The sequence below is a fragment of the Electrona antarctica genome (genome assembly GCF_951216825.1).
Source record: "Electrona antarctica genome assembly, chromosome: 23".
In the NCBI taxonomy this organism is placed as follows: Eukaryota; Metazoa; Chordata; class Actinopteri; order Myctophiformes; family Myctophidae; genus Electrona; species Electrona antarctica.
The window spans coordinates 20,857,684-20,875,086 of NC_136804.1; the positions used below are offsets into that span (position 1 = coordinate 20,857,684).

General features: G+C 45.5%; 1 protein-coding gene across 2 annotated transcripts in view; it reads left to right on the forward strand.

The window, feature by feature from the left end:
- Positions 1-10,373: 10,373 nt before the first annotated feature.
- The window catches only part of tmtc1 (transmembrane O-mannosyltransferase targeting cadherins 1), a 77,378-nt gene continuing 70,348 nt past the window's right edge, over positions 10,374-17,403 (forward strand). For both annotated transcript variants that reach the window (XM_079494633.1, XM_079494634.1), the window contains exon 1: positions 10,374-11,012. In XM_079494633.1, coding sequence (XP_079350759.1) covers positions 10,390-11,012 — 623 coding nt within the window. In that variant the 5' untranslated portion in view covers positions 10,374-10,389. The remainder of the gene's footprint in view (positions 11,013-17,403) is intronic.

Genomic DNA, 17,403 nt, shown 5'->3' on the forward strand with positions numbered 1-17,403 from the left:
ATTAAAGGTTTTGCTTGGACCCTGGAGATTGCTGGGGAAAGAGTAATAATGAATAAAGAAAGACACAACTAAGGTCTTGCGAAGCGAGAAGAGAGACAAAAGGGCATAAGTCCACAGAGGTAGAGATTAGCCTAAAGTTCATGGTTTCAGAGTGAGGCAGATAATTAGTCCTATACTTCATCCCATGGAGGGAAATTGGGTTTGTCAGCTTCACTGAGCTGTGCTTCTAAAGTGAGCGCTATATACTGTATATCACCCCTAAAGGGCGAGGTCACGTGCAAACATCTGCCTGGGTGACGGCAGACTGCTGGGCGAGTGCTGGCGCTTCGGCATGGGGAGTCAGATCAACATATGGAATGAATTCTGTACTGGCCATATATGGAGCGTGTCTTGAGTGTGCAGGGTTTGATGAGGTCAGATCAACATATGGAATGTCAGAACAGGAAGGACGGGTTGGGAAAGATCAACATAATTATGGAATGTCAGAACAGGCCAGCTCCATATGGAGATCTAAGTGTTTGAGGTCAGATGTAGAGTTGCTGCTGGCTCCATACATACGTATGTGCAGATTCAGGTGATGATCCAGTCTTCTCCATGTATGATTGGTTATCCAGGGTTAGATGAGGTCAGTGTCGTGATCTTCATATATGGAGATGGTCATATACTGTATGGTGGCGTGACATCTCACGAGCCGTGATGTTACGAGGCGTGAGTGACCATATGGAGGCGTGATGTCACAATCGAGGTGTGACCATATATGGAGGCGTGTGACATGCCACACGGAAATGCAGGTTTTCATAGTAAATAATGCTACACACACACACAGCTGAGTTTAGTGAAGAGAGCGTTCTGCTGAGGGAATAGACACATGGTGGTGTTACAGATGCAGAGTACACCAGCAGCACACACAGCTTAAACTGTCATTGTAAAAGCTTGTCATCCATCAGTGCAACTCTGTCTCTGAGCCTTCCACTATCCTCATCCTTGAGACCTGAAGGGGGCGAATTATACAAATTCCTTCTAAATCAGTCGTTCTTAACTTTAAAGACTTTTCTAAAATGTTTTAAAAAATATGCGCTGTTCTAAACCAATCTAAGTAAATCCCAAGAGTTTTCTGAAAAACGTACGTTGATATAGCAGTGGTGGAAAGTAACATTTATGTTTACTGTCTGTAGCTACTCGAGTACCTGGGTCTGTCCAAGCACGAAAACCGTCTGGGCACCCGACTGGTAATCCAGTCGCAGTGTGCCGCGGGTTCGACTCCTGAGCCCGACACGGCCTTTACTGCATGTCTTCCCCCATCTCTCTCCCGTTTCCTGTCAGCCTACTGTCAGTCCCTTCAAAAACCAATAAAAGGTGTAAGCCGCAAAAAAAAAAAAAAAGAGTTTGATTAATTGATTAAAAAACACATTAACTACTTTAGTCATACATTTCGGCCGTTTGAATATAAGCCGATCTACAAGCTCACTACCTTCCTTCCTCTTAAGTAGCCTATATTTTTCCCATTTTAGGCTACTTTCTTGACGAGGAAATGACGATTTCTTGTTTTTTGTTATAGAAGTGTATATTTGTACGTCTCTAAATGTTCTGATGAATTTAAAATGGAAATGGTGGACCCTGTTGAAAGTGTAATGCTTTATCATGGTGTCGTCCACTGTAGTAACAGTTTTTGTATTGACCTGTGCTTTCGTTTGAAATGTATAGGATCTCTGCAGTGAGGGAAGAAGAGAGGGAGGAGAGTCGGATGATGATGGAGATGATTGAGGGGCTGAACAGAGAGATGATTGAGAGGCTGAACAGAGAGGTTGAACAGAGATGATTGAGGGGCTGAACAGAGATGATTGAGGGGCTGAACAGAGAGATGATTGAGGGGCTGAACAGAGAGGCTGAACAGAGAGATGATTGAGGGGCTGAACAGAGAGATGATTGAGAGGCTGAACAGAGAGATGACGGCCCTTTCCAAAACCATCAGAGACGTCGAGGCAGACGACGACGTCTCATTCATGCAGAACTACAAGGTAGGGCTTCAACTCTTAACTACTTTTTCAATTAATCGAGAAGCGCAGTTAAATACATTTATGTTTATACTTAATATATCAACAAATCAATTAACACAAGCATTATTTTGTACTTTGACACCCTTGCCGATCTATGATCTCACTATGCGTTGCATCACAATGCATTGGGAGCTCATGGATCGGGTACTTTTAACTATTTTTGAAATTCTTTGAAGGTTTTCACCTATATTGACATGCACAAAATAGGCATAGATTATTTCATTTAATTGTAATATCTATGACTTATATACCGTTTTTCTAGGTACTAAAAGTCGCTTTGAATTACCAGTATTGATCATATTTATGATCAATTAGTTTCTAAGTGTTTCATCCCTATACTACAAGGCCACAGTAGGTGCGGTTCCATCAAGCCTTTGCGAAAATAGGAAGCGTATGTTTGTTAATGCGAAAAAAGTGAAGCGCAATGTCTCTCGTTTCCATTTGCGGATCTCAAGCGAATAATATGTGATTATTGGTCTGTTAAACCAGGAGGTGGCGCACTCTTTCAGTCCAATGACTTTATATAACTGCAAAAGAAGAAAGCAGCGCAATCTGATGTCACCAGAACAGCGACACTAAGAACCGACACAACAACAACAACGCACATGGACACGTCATGTGATGTCACCAGAACAGCGACACAACCGACACAACAACAACACACATAGCCACGACTGGCTGATTTGATGCAGGCGATGCATGTATTGAATGACAGACGTTGTAGCCAATCAGAAAGCGATATCATGCGAGTTCATTTTTCGCTAGTGTTTCCATGCTCCAGTTGCGCATTTCACTTTTTCGATATAGCCTCAAAATCCGCCACCTTCTAGCGAAAAAGTGTTTTGCGAAAAATGGAGACTTATTCGCATGTTGATGTGTTTCCATCCAGGAGATTTTGCGCAAGAGCCTTAATGCGCAAAAAAACGGCTTGATGGAAACGCACCTTGTGCAGCGCAGGCTGCCGGATCCACCACCGCTCCCAGAAAGAACACTCATTGACGTGGCCAAACACCTGGGCAACCTGATGTTCACAGTATGGCACAACATGAAGGACATTGTCTCCTACACGCCTATCATCCTGGATCCCAACACTGCTGGTGAAGATCTCATCTTGTCTGACGATCTGACCACTGTGACCAGTGTGTCCTACAACGACAAATGTCCCTGGGTCCCAGACATCCCAGAGAGGTGTGACCACTATGACCTTGTCCTGGCTTCTAAGGTATTTAGCTCAGGCTCTCACAGCTGGGATGTTGAGGTTGTAGACGTTGCAAAATAGCAACTGGGTGTGATTGAAGAGCCTGTAAAGTGGAAGGAGCGGGTAATTGGGAAACACTGGAGACTAGTGCTCGCTCATGGTAATTACATAGCATACTACTCACCAGGTGTGTCAGAGATGGTTATTGGTAATTCCACAGCAGTCTCCTCATCAAGGTCAAAGACGGAGCTCTCAGTGTACCAGAAACCCAGGAGAATCAGAGTCCATTTGGACTGGGAGAGAGGAGGAGAGCTGTCCTTCTCTGATTCTGATTCTAACACACACCTACACACCTTCACACACACCTTCACTGGGAGAGTCTTTCCATTCATTGTATGTCATGTTAAAAAACACCCTCTGAAGGTGTTACCTGGGAAGGTCTGTGTGTCTCTGGAAGATGACAGTTAGATGTGATGACAATGCCTACACAACATCACAAAACTGCCTTACTGTCGGGCAGAAACCTTGTGTATGTCCAAAGCACTTACTTTTCAGGAACCAGTGTTCCAATGGATCCGATGACTCCAGTTACTATTTAGTCACAAGTTCTTATTAATAGTTGTCCCAATATTTATAACACCCACAGACAGAACGTTTTCACACATTGTGAATTGCGCTGTGTTGTAGATCTGCTATTTTTGCTACTTTCTTGCTACTAAAGATTATTTAACTTTGTACAAGACAAGTAGCCTGGTTAACTATCCCATGAAATCACAAGTGGGACTGGTTAAGGCTACAAGACAAGATAAACATCATAAATTAAGATCTAATAAGCAGACATGGCAACACTGCAGCCAAGCAGTACGTATTTTGAATACACTCAGGTGGTCACTTAGTGTGTCTGGTAGCCTACAGCCCCTGAGTTAGGGAGGACCCCAGCCCTCGCACACACATTAGGGGCAGCGGTGGCCGAACGGTTTGCGGAGCGGTCTTGTTATCGGAAGGTCGCCAGTTCGAATCCCCGGACCGGCACGTTAAAATTACCACCGCGGAAGTGCCCTTGAGCAAGGCATTGAACCCCTACCATGAAATGTTCTATGAGCAGGGTCTGGCTGTAAACAAGCATCTCGAGCTTAGTCCATTCACCCTGGGTAAACAAAGAACTGCTTTGCTTTGCTTTACTCACGCCAATATGGTGTCCGCTAAACCCTGATGCTGAAGATGACCTCCGCCTCAACAACGGCAGCTTTTATAATTTACAAGACATAATGAACCTCTTAGCTGCAGCCTGTCACTGTCATGATGATGGCAACTTATTACATTAGCGTTGTTAATTGTGCTGTCAGACTGCATGTTAAATGTCCCACCTGCTCCATCCCCCTGCCTCTCAGGTCACCATCATGTCCTATTGTGTTGCATCCTTGAGGCGGTCTCCTAAGTGTCCCTATATGCTACTTCAGAGCTAATCACCCTTTTCCACTAATGACCAATTTCACTCTCAAGCACTACTTGCAGGATTTGAGCGTGCAGTGTGTGCACTGGGGTCAGCAGGCCATGCACATCTACAGTGGGAATCGTCACCTTGTTTGAACAGCAATCATCCGGCCCCGGCTCTAATAATAACGCAATCAAATTCTACTGTGGAGGACGCTGGACTGGCGCACCCACTTTGAGAACATGAAACTGTTATTTGGACTTGCCGTGCACTCTGTTGATTAGTATTGTGTACTGGGGGGGGGGGGGTTCTTTGTTTAGAGGGTAATTAGCTTGCATGCCTGGCAGAATGTACAAAGCTCTCCATGAGAGTACACCCTTTAAACAAACAGAAACACAGCTCGGGAGAGAGTGGGGACTCATATTTCAAATGACTTAACAGTGAACAGTCCACTCACTGAGCTGTTCCTATGGACACGGAGAGGGAGAAACTAAATGAGAGAGCAGCTGTTTGATTCCACCCCCCTCTCTCTTTATCTGTCTGTCTGTCTGTCTGTCTGTCTGTCTGTCTGTCTGTCTCTCTGTCTCTCTGTCTGTCTGTCTGTCTGTCTGTCTGTCTGTCTGTCTCTCTCTCTCTCTCCTCCAGCAGGTCTCTGGTGAGTCAGAACAGAGTTGTAGAGTAGCTGCAGTGATTACAGTGGGTGTGATTACACAGAGACCTTGATTAAGGACAAGCGCTCTCCCCCTTCCCCGAGAACAGGTGTTTCTATGTGCCAGTAATTAGGGTTGGGACTTTGTTTAGAGATCCTACTAAACGTGACGTCATGTGGCAGCCAAGTCTATACTTTTAATTTGTTTAGTTTGCTTGGAGTATGATGTTTGTTTAAAGTAGTAACCCTAGGAATCGTTACTGTTAAGAGGGAATCATTTAGGAATATGAGTACTGAGTAGCAGATAAAATGTTGTGGCCGACCAACGCTTGATAAGAGGCCCAAAACTGGCGTCACCGGGCTTATGATGACGATGATGCACGCTCCTGAGTGAAATTAGCACTCTCTTTCATCTTATGTATGCGTTTCCCCTGGAGCAATGCTCCCTCCAACTTCCCACTTCTCTCCATTCCCCACACACACTAATATCCTTCCTGCATGACTGGGGTCATAGGAGGGGTTTGTGTGTGTGTGTACAGCGTGAAGGCAGCATGTCCTGCTGGGATGTTAACATAACATGCCTCCCCCAGTGATCCAGAGCACTGGCCTGCTGCCCTTGGATGTCCATGATGTCCCCACAAGTGTAGTGAAATCTGATAGACATTGAAAAAAGAAAAACTTGTTGGTTAAAACTGTTTTTTTACTAGGCTATAGGAAAAGATTCAGGTTGCGGTCAGGGTTAGACATTTAGAGGTTTGTGTTATTGTTGGAGATATGCCGGATTTATTGCGACCATAGGTCGCATTTACTATGAAAACCTGCATCTCCCGACCGTCAGATGGTTACCCACCACCACGCGACATCACGCCTCCATATGGTCACGCCTTGTGACATCATGTCTCCATATATGGTCACGGTCAGCCGGCTAGAAACGCTACATCTGACCTCAAACCCTTAGATCACCATATATGGAGGTGACCTGTTCTGACATTCCATATGTTGATCTGACCTCATCAAACCCTGTACACTCAACTCTCAAGACACGCTCCATATATGATCTGACCCCCAAGCCAAAGTGCCAGCGGTCGCCCAGCAGTCTGCCGTCTGCCCATCACACAGGCGGATGTGTGCTCGCGACCTTGCCCTTTATTTTTGCTCGGTTCCACTGCAGATAAATATTGTGAAAATAGCTCTTTTCACATTTTTTGCCTCTTTCTTATATTTTTTGACAATTTGTCCAATGGTTGAGTTTGGTTTTATAGCAGACTATATAGTTTGTTGGTCACGTTTGATGAGGTAATGATATTTTTTGCTTTCTTGTTTTTATTTAGGTATTAAAAAGGTATTAAAAGTCCTGATGATCATGTTTTAGGGTGGAAAAAATCACAGCACTCCAACTTTAAAATTGGTCTACAGTACAGGCACGAGTCTAGTGCGGCTAGCGGGCAGGCGGGCAGCCTGTCAGCTTGTGCTGCCTCATGTGCCATTCATGTGCCGCAAGGAGTCACTGTCAACTAAACTCCTGCCCATGTCCCTAGCTCCCCCACTCTCTCTCATACACACCACACACACACACACACACACACACACACACGCACACAGAACAGAGGAACAGAGGAATCTAATTTAACTTGGTGCTAAAGGCAATTTGGTTCCAGAGTGGTAAATGATAGACATGACTGTTGGGAAGAGAGAGACCACCCACGGGCTAGCTTCCACAAATGTCCTTATTCAGTTTGTTGAATAAAATAAATCTTTTCAACTCCCCCCCCCGTATTCCTCCAGGCTCTCTAGTCTAGAGCACCAGGGATTTGTGCTTTTGTTTGCCTCAAACTCTCTCAAACCACGAGGCTTATTGGACTGCAGGCACCAACGAGACAGAAAGGTCAGTGGCAAGCCAGCTACAACAGGACATGAATGGCAATGAGTTTCTGTGTCCACAAGGGGGACACCAGATGTTCTCGCTATAATATTGTCTGATACAGAGCGTCTACCGTAGGCTGTTGGATGTATCACCAGCCTTGCTCTCCTCTGACACTGTGTGTGTGTGTGTGTGTGTGTGTGTGTGTGTGTGTGTGTGTGTGTGTGTGTGTGTGTGTGTGTGTGTGTGTGTGTGTGTGTGTGTGTGTGTGTGTGTGTGTGTGTGTGTGTGTGTGTGTGTGTGTGTGTGTGTGTGTGTGTGTGTGTGAGAGAGTCCAATGTAACTTGCTGAAATTAAATTAATCTGACAAAGTTTGACACTGTCAACCGATGAAGCATTAACGAGGCTTTTGGGGTGTTACTGAATAGTCCCTATTGGAACAAAATACTGGGAATACAAAAGTAAGCTATATATAAGTAAGTCATAGGCCTACATATAAGCATGTTCTGATGTCCAGTTTCTTGATGAGTGTCCTACAAGTCGGGAAAAAAATAAACTTGAATGCATCAACATCTACATTATGTTTGCTTTTGGCAGAGGGTTCCTCTGTTATGTTGGCTATCACGTGACATACATGACACACACATGCAAGAAGGCCATCTGTTCCTCACTCACCTGGAACTGATGGATGCTCTGAATCAGCCAACCATGTACCCTCTATGAATTATTAAGCCCACCCTTTGTGTGTGTGTGTGTGTGTGTGTGTGTGTGTGTGTGTGTGTGTGTGTGTGTGTGTGTGTGTGTGTGTGTGTGTGTGTGTGTGTGTGTGTGTGTGTGTGTGTGTGTGTGTGTGTGTGTGTGTGTGTGTGTGTGTGTGTGTGTGTGTGTTTGTTTGTTTTAATCTAGATAGTAAAGCTGAGCTCACGTCTTAATGCCTTGAGTGGCATCTTCCTGCACTTTGCAGTCGGTGACCTTGACCCGAACCTGTTGACATAAAATGTTCCCTGTCCTTTACTTACGCATCTGATAGATTAGTGGCTGACTTTTATATGCTTAAATATTATGTGCGCACAGTCGCGCACACACACACACACACACACACACACACACACACACACAGGGCGGCGGTGGCTCAGGGGTAGAGTGGCTGGATGGGAACCGTGAGGTTGCCAGTTCGAACCCGGGCTCCACCAGAGTTACTGTCGAAGTGTCCTTGAGCAAGACACTGAACCCCAAAATTGCTCCCGATGTGCTAGTTTGTGCCTTGCATGGTTTCCGCTGCCATCGGTGTGTGAATGTGTGTGTGAATGGGTGAATGTAATGCACAATCTCTGTAAAGCGCCTTGGATAAAGGCGCTATATAAATGCACCATTTACCATTTACACACACACACACACACACACACACACACACACACACACACACACACACACACACACACACACACACAGCATAGGCATGTGGAATACATGCATGTGGATGACATGTGCTGTCACTTAACCAACTCAGGTCCAGCTTACAGGTCCAGATGGTTTAAGTCTTAAACCATCTGGACCTGTAAGCTGGACCTGAGTTGGTTCTGTACTATCTTGGACCGTTGTTTTTCGCGTACACAAAATGCCTTTGCCGATAGCTGACAGTTGCAACACGTTGTGAGCTTGTAGATATATAAGGCTTGGCTAATAATGCCCCCAGCACGCACGCACACGCACACGCACACACACAGAGAGAATAAGGATGCTGGGGTTACTCAGTGTCTATTACTCAGGGCAGCTGTGGCTCAGGAGGTAGAGCAGCTCGTCCAATGATCCCTGGGTCGGCAGTTCGAATCCCGGCTCCTCCTGTCCACATGTCGAGACACTGAACCCTACATTGCCTCCAATGAGTCGGTCGGTGTGAGCTTGCCACCATTGGTGTGTGAATGTGGGAAGTGAGGACGCTGGCGTTGACTGTTCGCCGCTTCACCTCCCAATGTATGAATGAATGAACCATTGTAAAGCGCTTTGAGCACTTGGAGAAGCGCTATAAAAATGCAATTCATTAATTCATTATACATTTTAACCAAATGGACCCGTAACGTTCCATTTGGTTCCAATTGCAGGACTCTCTGAGTACAGACCATTTGGTTCCTATGATGTAACTGGGGAATGGGGACCCCCTGGAACCGGCTCAAGGACCCCTGGAGGTCCCCGGACGGAATCTGAGAACCAAATTTTTACAATGCGTCGTCCAAAGAGACTGCTACAGAATACCGTTGCTGTCGGGCAGAAACCTCGTATCTCCATAATAATTTTGCATGTTTTTTTCCCTGTAAATATAGCCCTACTTCGACATACAGCATGTGTCACACAAAAGTAGCAGAAATAGCAGATCTACTGTATAAGCTCAGTGTGTCACATTGCGATGCGTTTTGAGCTTGTAGATCTGCTGTTTTCTGCTGCTTTTGAATATGAATCCTGCAAAGTCAAGGTTTTGGACGTATGAGGTTTCCACCTGACAGTGACGACAACATCCATGTCCCCCCCCCCCCCCCCCCCCTCCCTTTCATTTTCTCCCTAATCGTGATGATGATGATGATGCTTCTCATGACCTAAAGTGTGTACCGGACAGTGCTGTCACTCTATTATCTCGTGCATCCCGGGCGCTTAGCAGCGCATCATTAGTTTATTATTGGCCTTGTCTGCAGAGAAAGGTCACATCTCTGCCGTTGCAATGATCGGTTGAGCACTATTGATTTCTCTTGTGTAGGTGGGTGCTGATGCATCTCTCTCTCTCTCTCTCTCTCTCCCTCTCTCTTGCACGGAGAGAGGGAGGGAGGCATCCATCCATCCAGACCCCATTCATTTTTCCCATAGAGATTTAAAAAAGAAAAGAAAATTATATATATATATATATGATTATAGGCCTAATCTAAATCTGCAACATAACTTGTGAGTGACTCAATCTCCCCAATAAAGTTAAGTAGCCTATACAATATTTGCTTCTGACATGTAGTGTTGTAGTAGTATAAAGTAGCAGCCAGATCGAGAATGTGAAATAGGCCTATTCTCAAGTAAAGTAAAAGTACCTCAAAACGGTGTGAGTAAATGTAGCCTCTATACCCCAGTCTATGAGCCCTACTAATAGTTTCCAACACTGGTGCTGATGAGTCTGGCACCGAGGAGAGAAAAGACAGCCTTCTCCTGCGCATGCGCCAGGAGGCGGTTGCTTGCTTTGCTGTTCAGAATCAGCAATACACAGTACACACACACAGTCCCGCTGCTGCAGTTTGGTGGCACGCCGGCCACGGGCAGAGAGAGAGAGACAGTCAGTCCGTCCCTATCCACCCCCAGCGGAATGGACATGGGCTCCAACGCGCCGCCGTGCGTTCTTCTTCTCCCCAGCACCGTCGACCAGCAGCAAGAAGCGATCAGGCCGGCGGCGACATCATGACAGCGCACCACCACCACCAGCAGCAGCAGCAGCACGGAGCCGCCGGAGGAGACAAGACCAAGGGCCAGCAGCACCATCGCCAGCAGCAGCAGAGCCTCCTGCGGCTGCAGGTCCAGCTGGACCCGATCCGAGTCGTCGTCATGCGCCGATACCTGCGAGCCTTGAGGCTCGCCGCGCTGGTCGCCCTGTGCGCGCTCTGCTACGGCAACTCGCTGCGCGGCGAGTTCGTCCACGACGACGTGTGGGCCATCACCAACAACCCGGACGTGCGCCCCGGCTCCAGCCTGCGGAGCGTCTTCGCCGACGACTTTTGGGGCAAGCGGATGGCGGACAACACGAGCCACAAGTCCTACCGGCCGCTGTGCATCCTCACCTTCAAGTAAGTTTCTTTCTCCCCCTCCCCGAGAAAAATACCTCCCTCCTCCGTTCCAGCCTTGCGCAGCGCTGGCTGCGTCCCGCTACAAAGTAACTGTTTGTTTGTACTGTAAGCCCAGATGTGGCCGAAAATAGCTGATCTATCTATCATCGATCGGCACAATCCGAACGTCGCACGGGGCTCGTAGGTCGGCAAGCGACACCGTCCGTCGCACGAAAAGAGCATGAATTATTTATAGCAGCAAGCATAAACATTTTAAGTTCACACATCTGGAGCTGTTGCCTGTTAGACAGATGCGCTGCATGCATGGGAATTGGGAAGTTTGAGCGGATTCTTTCCGTGCACTGTCCTGTCCGAGGGGACCGTGGTTGTTCTTTTATCCCACACATCTAACACATAGCCTGGCCCTGTTGGTGTGGACGTTGAAGAATTAAGGGACCCATGAGTGAGCACCGAATTAAATCTGACGTCATGTCTCTTGATTTGTCTGTTTAGTTCTTCTTTGGCATCGTTTCGTTTAGTGCATACATGCATCGTCCTACTCCTTATGTAATGTGTTGTTAGCCTTAGAGAGTCTGTCTGTCTGTGCAGTTGAATATTTCCATGGAAATTGCAATGTCGCAGTGTTTGGATAAAGTATTTTCGTAGGCTACCCCAGACAGATATCGACTTTGATCCAAAGTCAAACCCCAACTGTTTCCAACACTGTTTTGACGTAAGTAGGCTACTTGTTGCGCAGCAGCATTGCCGGAACTTTCCCAGCATTTCACTGCAGTTTAGTCTATTATTGCAGACAGTCTATTAGTCTATTCTTAATATTTCAGTTGGGTGGGTGGTCACTGGTCATAGATAAACAGCCCAGAAAGTGCAGCAAGCGGGCTTGTAAACACGACCAAATCGGTAACGGTTCTCTGACTGAGTGAGGAGGGCGTGTCTCTCTCTCTCTCAGATGAATGGCATTTAACGGTAACATATGATGTGATTCACATCAGTATGTCAGTGGTTCTCAACGTCGGGTCCGGGGACCCCCATTGGTCCTTGGAGGAGTTCCAGAGTGTTTCTATTCAAAAATAGCAGATCTATACACACGCTTGAACATTAGTGAACATTTTAACACTAATCTTTGCTTCTTTTGGGGGTCCCTGGCACAACGTCTTTTCAGGTGGGGGTCCACGGTCAAATATTTATCAATTTGGTGGTTCTTGACATGTACAAATTTGAGAACCACTGGGCTATACAGTCAGTGTTGCGAACTTGAGTGGAGTGGAATTGTATTTGTCTTTGACAATAAACACATGTTGTCTGAGAGTTTAATTGAGATTGAGTTGTTAAACCATTGTTGGTCTGTGATATAGCATCATGAAGTCATAGTGTGGTCACTGTGGTGATGGTAGTTCATGGCTGCACTTTTCCCCCTTTGCAATCAAGTTCTGCCTCATAACTGCTGGGCTTATGGTGTGTAACGAGTAAAACACACACAGAGAGAGAGAGAGCGCTTTAGGAGTAGGACAGATGGGGGTGGGATCTGTTTGAGATATGGAGAGAGAGAGAGAGCGAGAGAGAGAGACTCTAACCTTGAACGTGGCGGAGATGTGCGTGTGAGGTCTGAAAGCAGACTGAGGGAGATGGAGACACTTGTTATGTTAGCACATGCATGATGGGTAGACAACATGAAATGTGGGCTTTGTGGCCGTGCGGCGGAGGTTGGTGAGACATTAAAAGCGACATACATGCTACACTGGCACTTCCCCCCCGCCACCATTATTGCGACACACACACACACACACACACACACACACACACACACACACACACACACACACACACACACACACAGCATGTCTCCTTGTTAGTGGGGGCTGTTCGCTAAAGGCTCACATACACAGGGATGGGTCAATATGAAAATCTAATGTCTCAATTATCGTGGCCAAAATTATTGCAATCAACGACATTATCACGGTAATCATAATATGCTTAAAACTCTCTAAATGCCACTTTTGTTAACCTCTTGCTCTCCAGCATCCATATTATTCTGGGGGGGGGGGGGACATTAGCCCAACACACACACGCGCGCACACACACACACACACACACACACACATACACACACACACACACACACACATTGCACAGCACTATCAACCAATGTGCCAACTCCTCCCAGTGCGTTGCAACAGTCTAAGAGAGAGAGAGAGAGATTTCAAAGATGCTCGATTTCTTTTTTCCTTCTCTTTTGACAAATCTACATCTATCACAGTGGAGAGAAGATAACAAAGACCTGCTCTGAATAGAGTGTGTGGCTGCGCGCGTGTGTGTGAGAGAGAGAGACAGACAGAGATAGAAACAACAAACAGATGTTTTTTCTGCAGTGTTAATAGTGAGGTGGTGGTGTTGTGCAATGATGGTCTAACCTGTGGGCCAGGGGGATACTATAGTGCAAACTGGGGCCCCCAAATAATTGAGATTTTAATGATAATATAATATAACATAAAATAAATGTGTGGTATTTTCTTTCTTTAAAACCTTGATAAAAGTTTTCATTGTGTGATACCGATAAATATTAACTTAAATTATGCTACATTGGTTCCGTCCATCCGAGCCGGAACATAAATAGTTTGGTTGATTGTTAAAATAAGCATGCTCTGAAAATGCCCGCGGCCCACCCATCTGATCTGACCACTTAACACGGCAGCCGGAACGCTTGTCGAGATGTTCAAGTGGGCCCTGAATTATCCGGACAAGATTGAGCCTGAGGACCACTATAGTACACACAGTAGTAGTTGGCCTTCCAGTGTAGATCGCAGCTGCATGCAGGCCTTCCCTCCAGAGGTACCGTTGTTGAGCATCTATAGCAGGGCTTCTCAAAGTGGGTGCCATGGCAGTTCGGCCACTTTAGACCATCTACTGTATACTTGGTAAAACTGACCTGAGTTCAACTGTGCTTGGTAGTGGTACATTATTTTTCAGCCTACAGTACACCAAGTCTCTTCACCAAAAATAGCAGATCTACAAGTTCACAACGTGACTCGTTGTGGGCGTAGATCTGCTATTCTTGGTGAATGTTCCCCCCCAGAATTTCAGTATGTCCTAATGGAAACATCTCTCCAGTTTTCCTCGTGACATACTGTATCTTTGGGGAAAAGATTTACATACTGTACCGTTAATATCACAAAAGGTGCAATAAAGTCACAATGTAATTCAGGGGTGCCGTGGATGAAACATCCACGGCAGAGAACCACTGCAGTAGTAGTTGGCCTTCCAGTGTAGAAGCAGCTGCATGCAAGCCTTGCCCCCAGAGTTACCGTTGTTGAACATCTATAGGTTTAATCATGCTTCTTCATTCACCGGCGCTTTGCTCTCAGTAAAGTGGCTCGAAACACACACACCCACGCGCGCACACAATCACATTGAGAAAGGGAGAGAGAGCACTATAATGGCCATTGACAGTGGAGGTGATTCTGTAAATCAGTCTTTCTTTACCATTATTGTTCTTTAGAAGGGTTCTTTTTCCTTTTTTTTGGACGCTATCCCAGCAGAGCTATTTAGCTGTCAGCTCCACGCCAGGCCTCATTCAGTCTCTCGCATCAGTACGGGCTGCTAAATTAATCACTCCAAGACTAGCAGCAGTGAGCCCCAATTTAAATTGCTTCCTGCTGCAGTAGCTCAGGACGAATTAAGACGCAAGGCATTTTTCTTTCTCCGTGAAGGCCAGGTTTACAGCGGAGGACGTCGCTTGGTCACATTCACGCTTTCCACACCTGTGCCCTTGGCGTCGATTAATGGTGTATTGTAAATCAACTGTAGTTTTAGTCGACTAAAATCTCATTATATTTTGTCAACTAAAACTAGACTAAAACTAAAATATTTCAGATGACTAAAAGGTGACAAAACTAAATGGAATTTTATTCAAGAGACTATGACCAAAACCAAATAAAAAAATCTGCTGTCAAAATCAACATGGATTCACGTGTGGTTTATTCCACACCTGTGCTCTTTGGGGTCATTTTTATTTGTGGTCACACATGGGCAGACAATGATATTCACACTTGTGTGCACACGCCTGTAGTGTGCCAGCGCCGCGGGGACCTGGGGGGGCTCTGTGTAGCAGTCTGTGCCTGTGATCACTTGGGGACCTTGTAGATATCTTCAAGATGGAGGAGAGACACACACGCACACACGCATGCACTAATAAACACAAACTTGCGCAGTGTGCCATGAAGTCAAGCGCTGATGAGCAGCGCAGTGGACGGAGAAACAACTGGCCTGTGAGATAATTTACAGTTCATGCAGCATTTGTTGTGAGGTCTATTGTTTTGTAGTAGGGTGTTAAGTTGTTAACACATTATTAACTGCCAGGTTTAATTAACGAATTCTTCTGCCACTGCCAGTGCAGTGTTTTTCAGTGAAAACCCTTATTTTGAAGTCCCACGAGACCTGAGACATGAACCGAATGTACACAAACGTGTGCAGTGACGAACTGCTTCTTTAGTTATGGGCCGTTAAAAAAAGTTTATTTTGACCCAAAACCCAATCTGGGAAAAGAATCCGCGATAAACCGGTCATACGATGGCGAAGAGAAGTGATCTATCGTAAACCACTGAAAAGACCATTGAACAACTATACACGTCTTTGACAGTGAAGCGTTGGGTTTGATAGGACGTCTATAGACGTTCTTGGCGGTAAATGTGTTTAAGTTACGGGTGGGGAGGGGACACACAACGTTGAAATACGGAGATACTAGGCTTCTGTCAGACAGTGACAATTAAGCAGATGCTTTTTATCCAGAATGAGCTGAGAATAATCTAACAATCTTCTTGATCACGCTACAGCATCACACAATAGCATCGAAAGTAGCAGATCTGCAAGCTCGAAAGCTGTGAGCTTGTTTTGAGCTTGTCGATTTGCTGCTTTTGCTGTTTTTGAATTTGAATCCTGTTTAAAATCACAGTTTTTGACATATGATGTTTCCGCCCGACAGACGATATACAGTTATGTAATGTATAGATGCTTGCTTTGTCTTCCTCTTTCCTATCACTATAAACAACAATAGTCTAATGTTGTTTATCACGTTACTATGCTACTGCAATGTACTACAAAAACGTTTGCCCTGTGATCTGTATTTTGAACTGCTGTACTGTTTGTGGCCACTGTATTTCCATCAGGATGTCTGAGGAAACCAAAAAAAGTACTTATGTAACTGCACACAAGACGTAACAATAAAGAAGCTTAACCACTTGAACCATATTTTGGGGGGAACATTATAGCCAAAAGTAGCAGGTCACATAATTGCAATTATTGTGGAGCTTGTAGATCGCCTATTTCCGGTGAAGATATTTGGTGTACTGTGGACGTAACAAGTGGCCAAAGTACAGTTGAAACTCTAGTCCAGTTCTCTAAAGGTGTCTCTCCACCATTATAGAGACTGTTTCCAACTCCAACAGGGTTGTAAACATCACACGTAGCATCTGTCTAAACAACATTCCATCTAAACAACATTCTTACGGGCACACACGAGGAGGCGTGTGAGTAAAAGAGAAGCGAATAGAAGAAATGATGTCAAAGCGACGGTAAAGAGCTAGTGGGGGGTGCACACATTTATAGCTCAGGTGGAAGGAACCCTGGGGAGAGGAAGGAGGATGAGAGGGTATAGACACTAGTCTCATCCTCTCATCTCATCCTATAGACGCGTCAGCGTGAAATGACTTTGAAGTAAACGAGTCAACGAGAAAGTGCATAACAAGGGATGACAAGGAAGACGGTGAAAAAGAAAAAGATCACAGAACGCCGTTTTCATGTTCATAATGAGAAACAGGAGGAGGGATTGGATTCATGCTCTTTTTAAATTGCATCATCTTCTTTCGGACAATTCCCATCAGGGGTTGACACAGCGGATCATCCGTTTCCATCTGGTTCTGTTTTCTGCGTCTACCTCAGTCACTCCTGTTACATGCTCTTTTTATACACGTACAGTCAAATCCCTCCGTTAACGTATCCATTTGTAACTGTGAGTTAAAATAGCACAGAGGACTTTACAGTGTACTGGAGCAGTGCTGATTTTGTCGACTAAAACGATGACGAAAAATGCTCGTAGACTACCTTTCTTCACTGACGAAAACAAAATAAAAACTAAGCTGTGATGATTATCCTTTCAAGGTGTTAAAGAACCCCCCAATCATTCCCTCGAGAGATTTTCCACAATATGACCCAAAAGGTGATGCTATTTTAGACTGCTCCCCCTCCAGTGTAGTGTAATGTATCACCTTACGTTGCAGGGGGTGTTCGGGAGAAAAATGTACTCCACAGCCCTTACTTGCTGATACAGTCGCCTCTGGAATAATTAGTGGTGGGCTATACCAGGATAGACCAATGGTGCGTGCGTGCGTGCGTCCCGCTC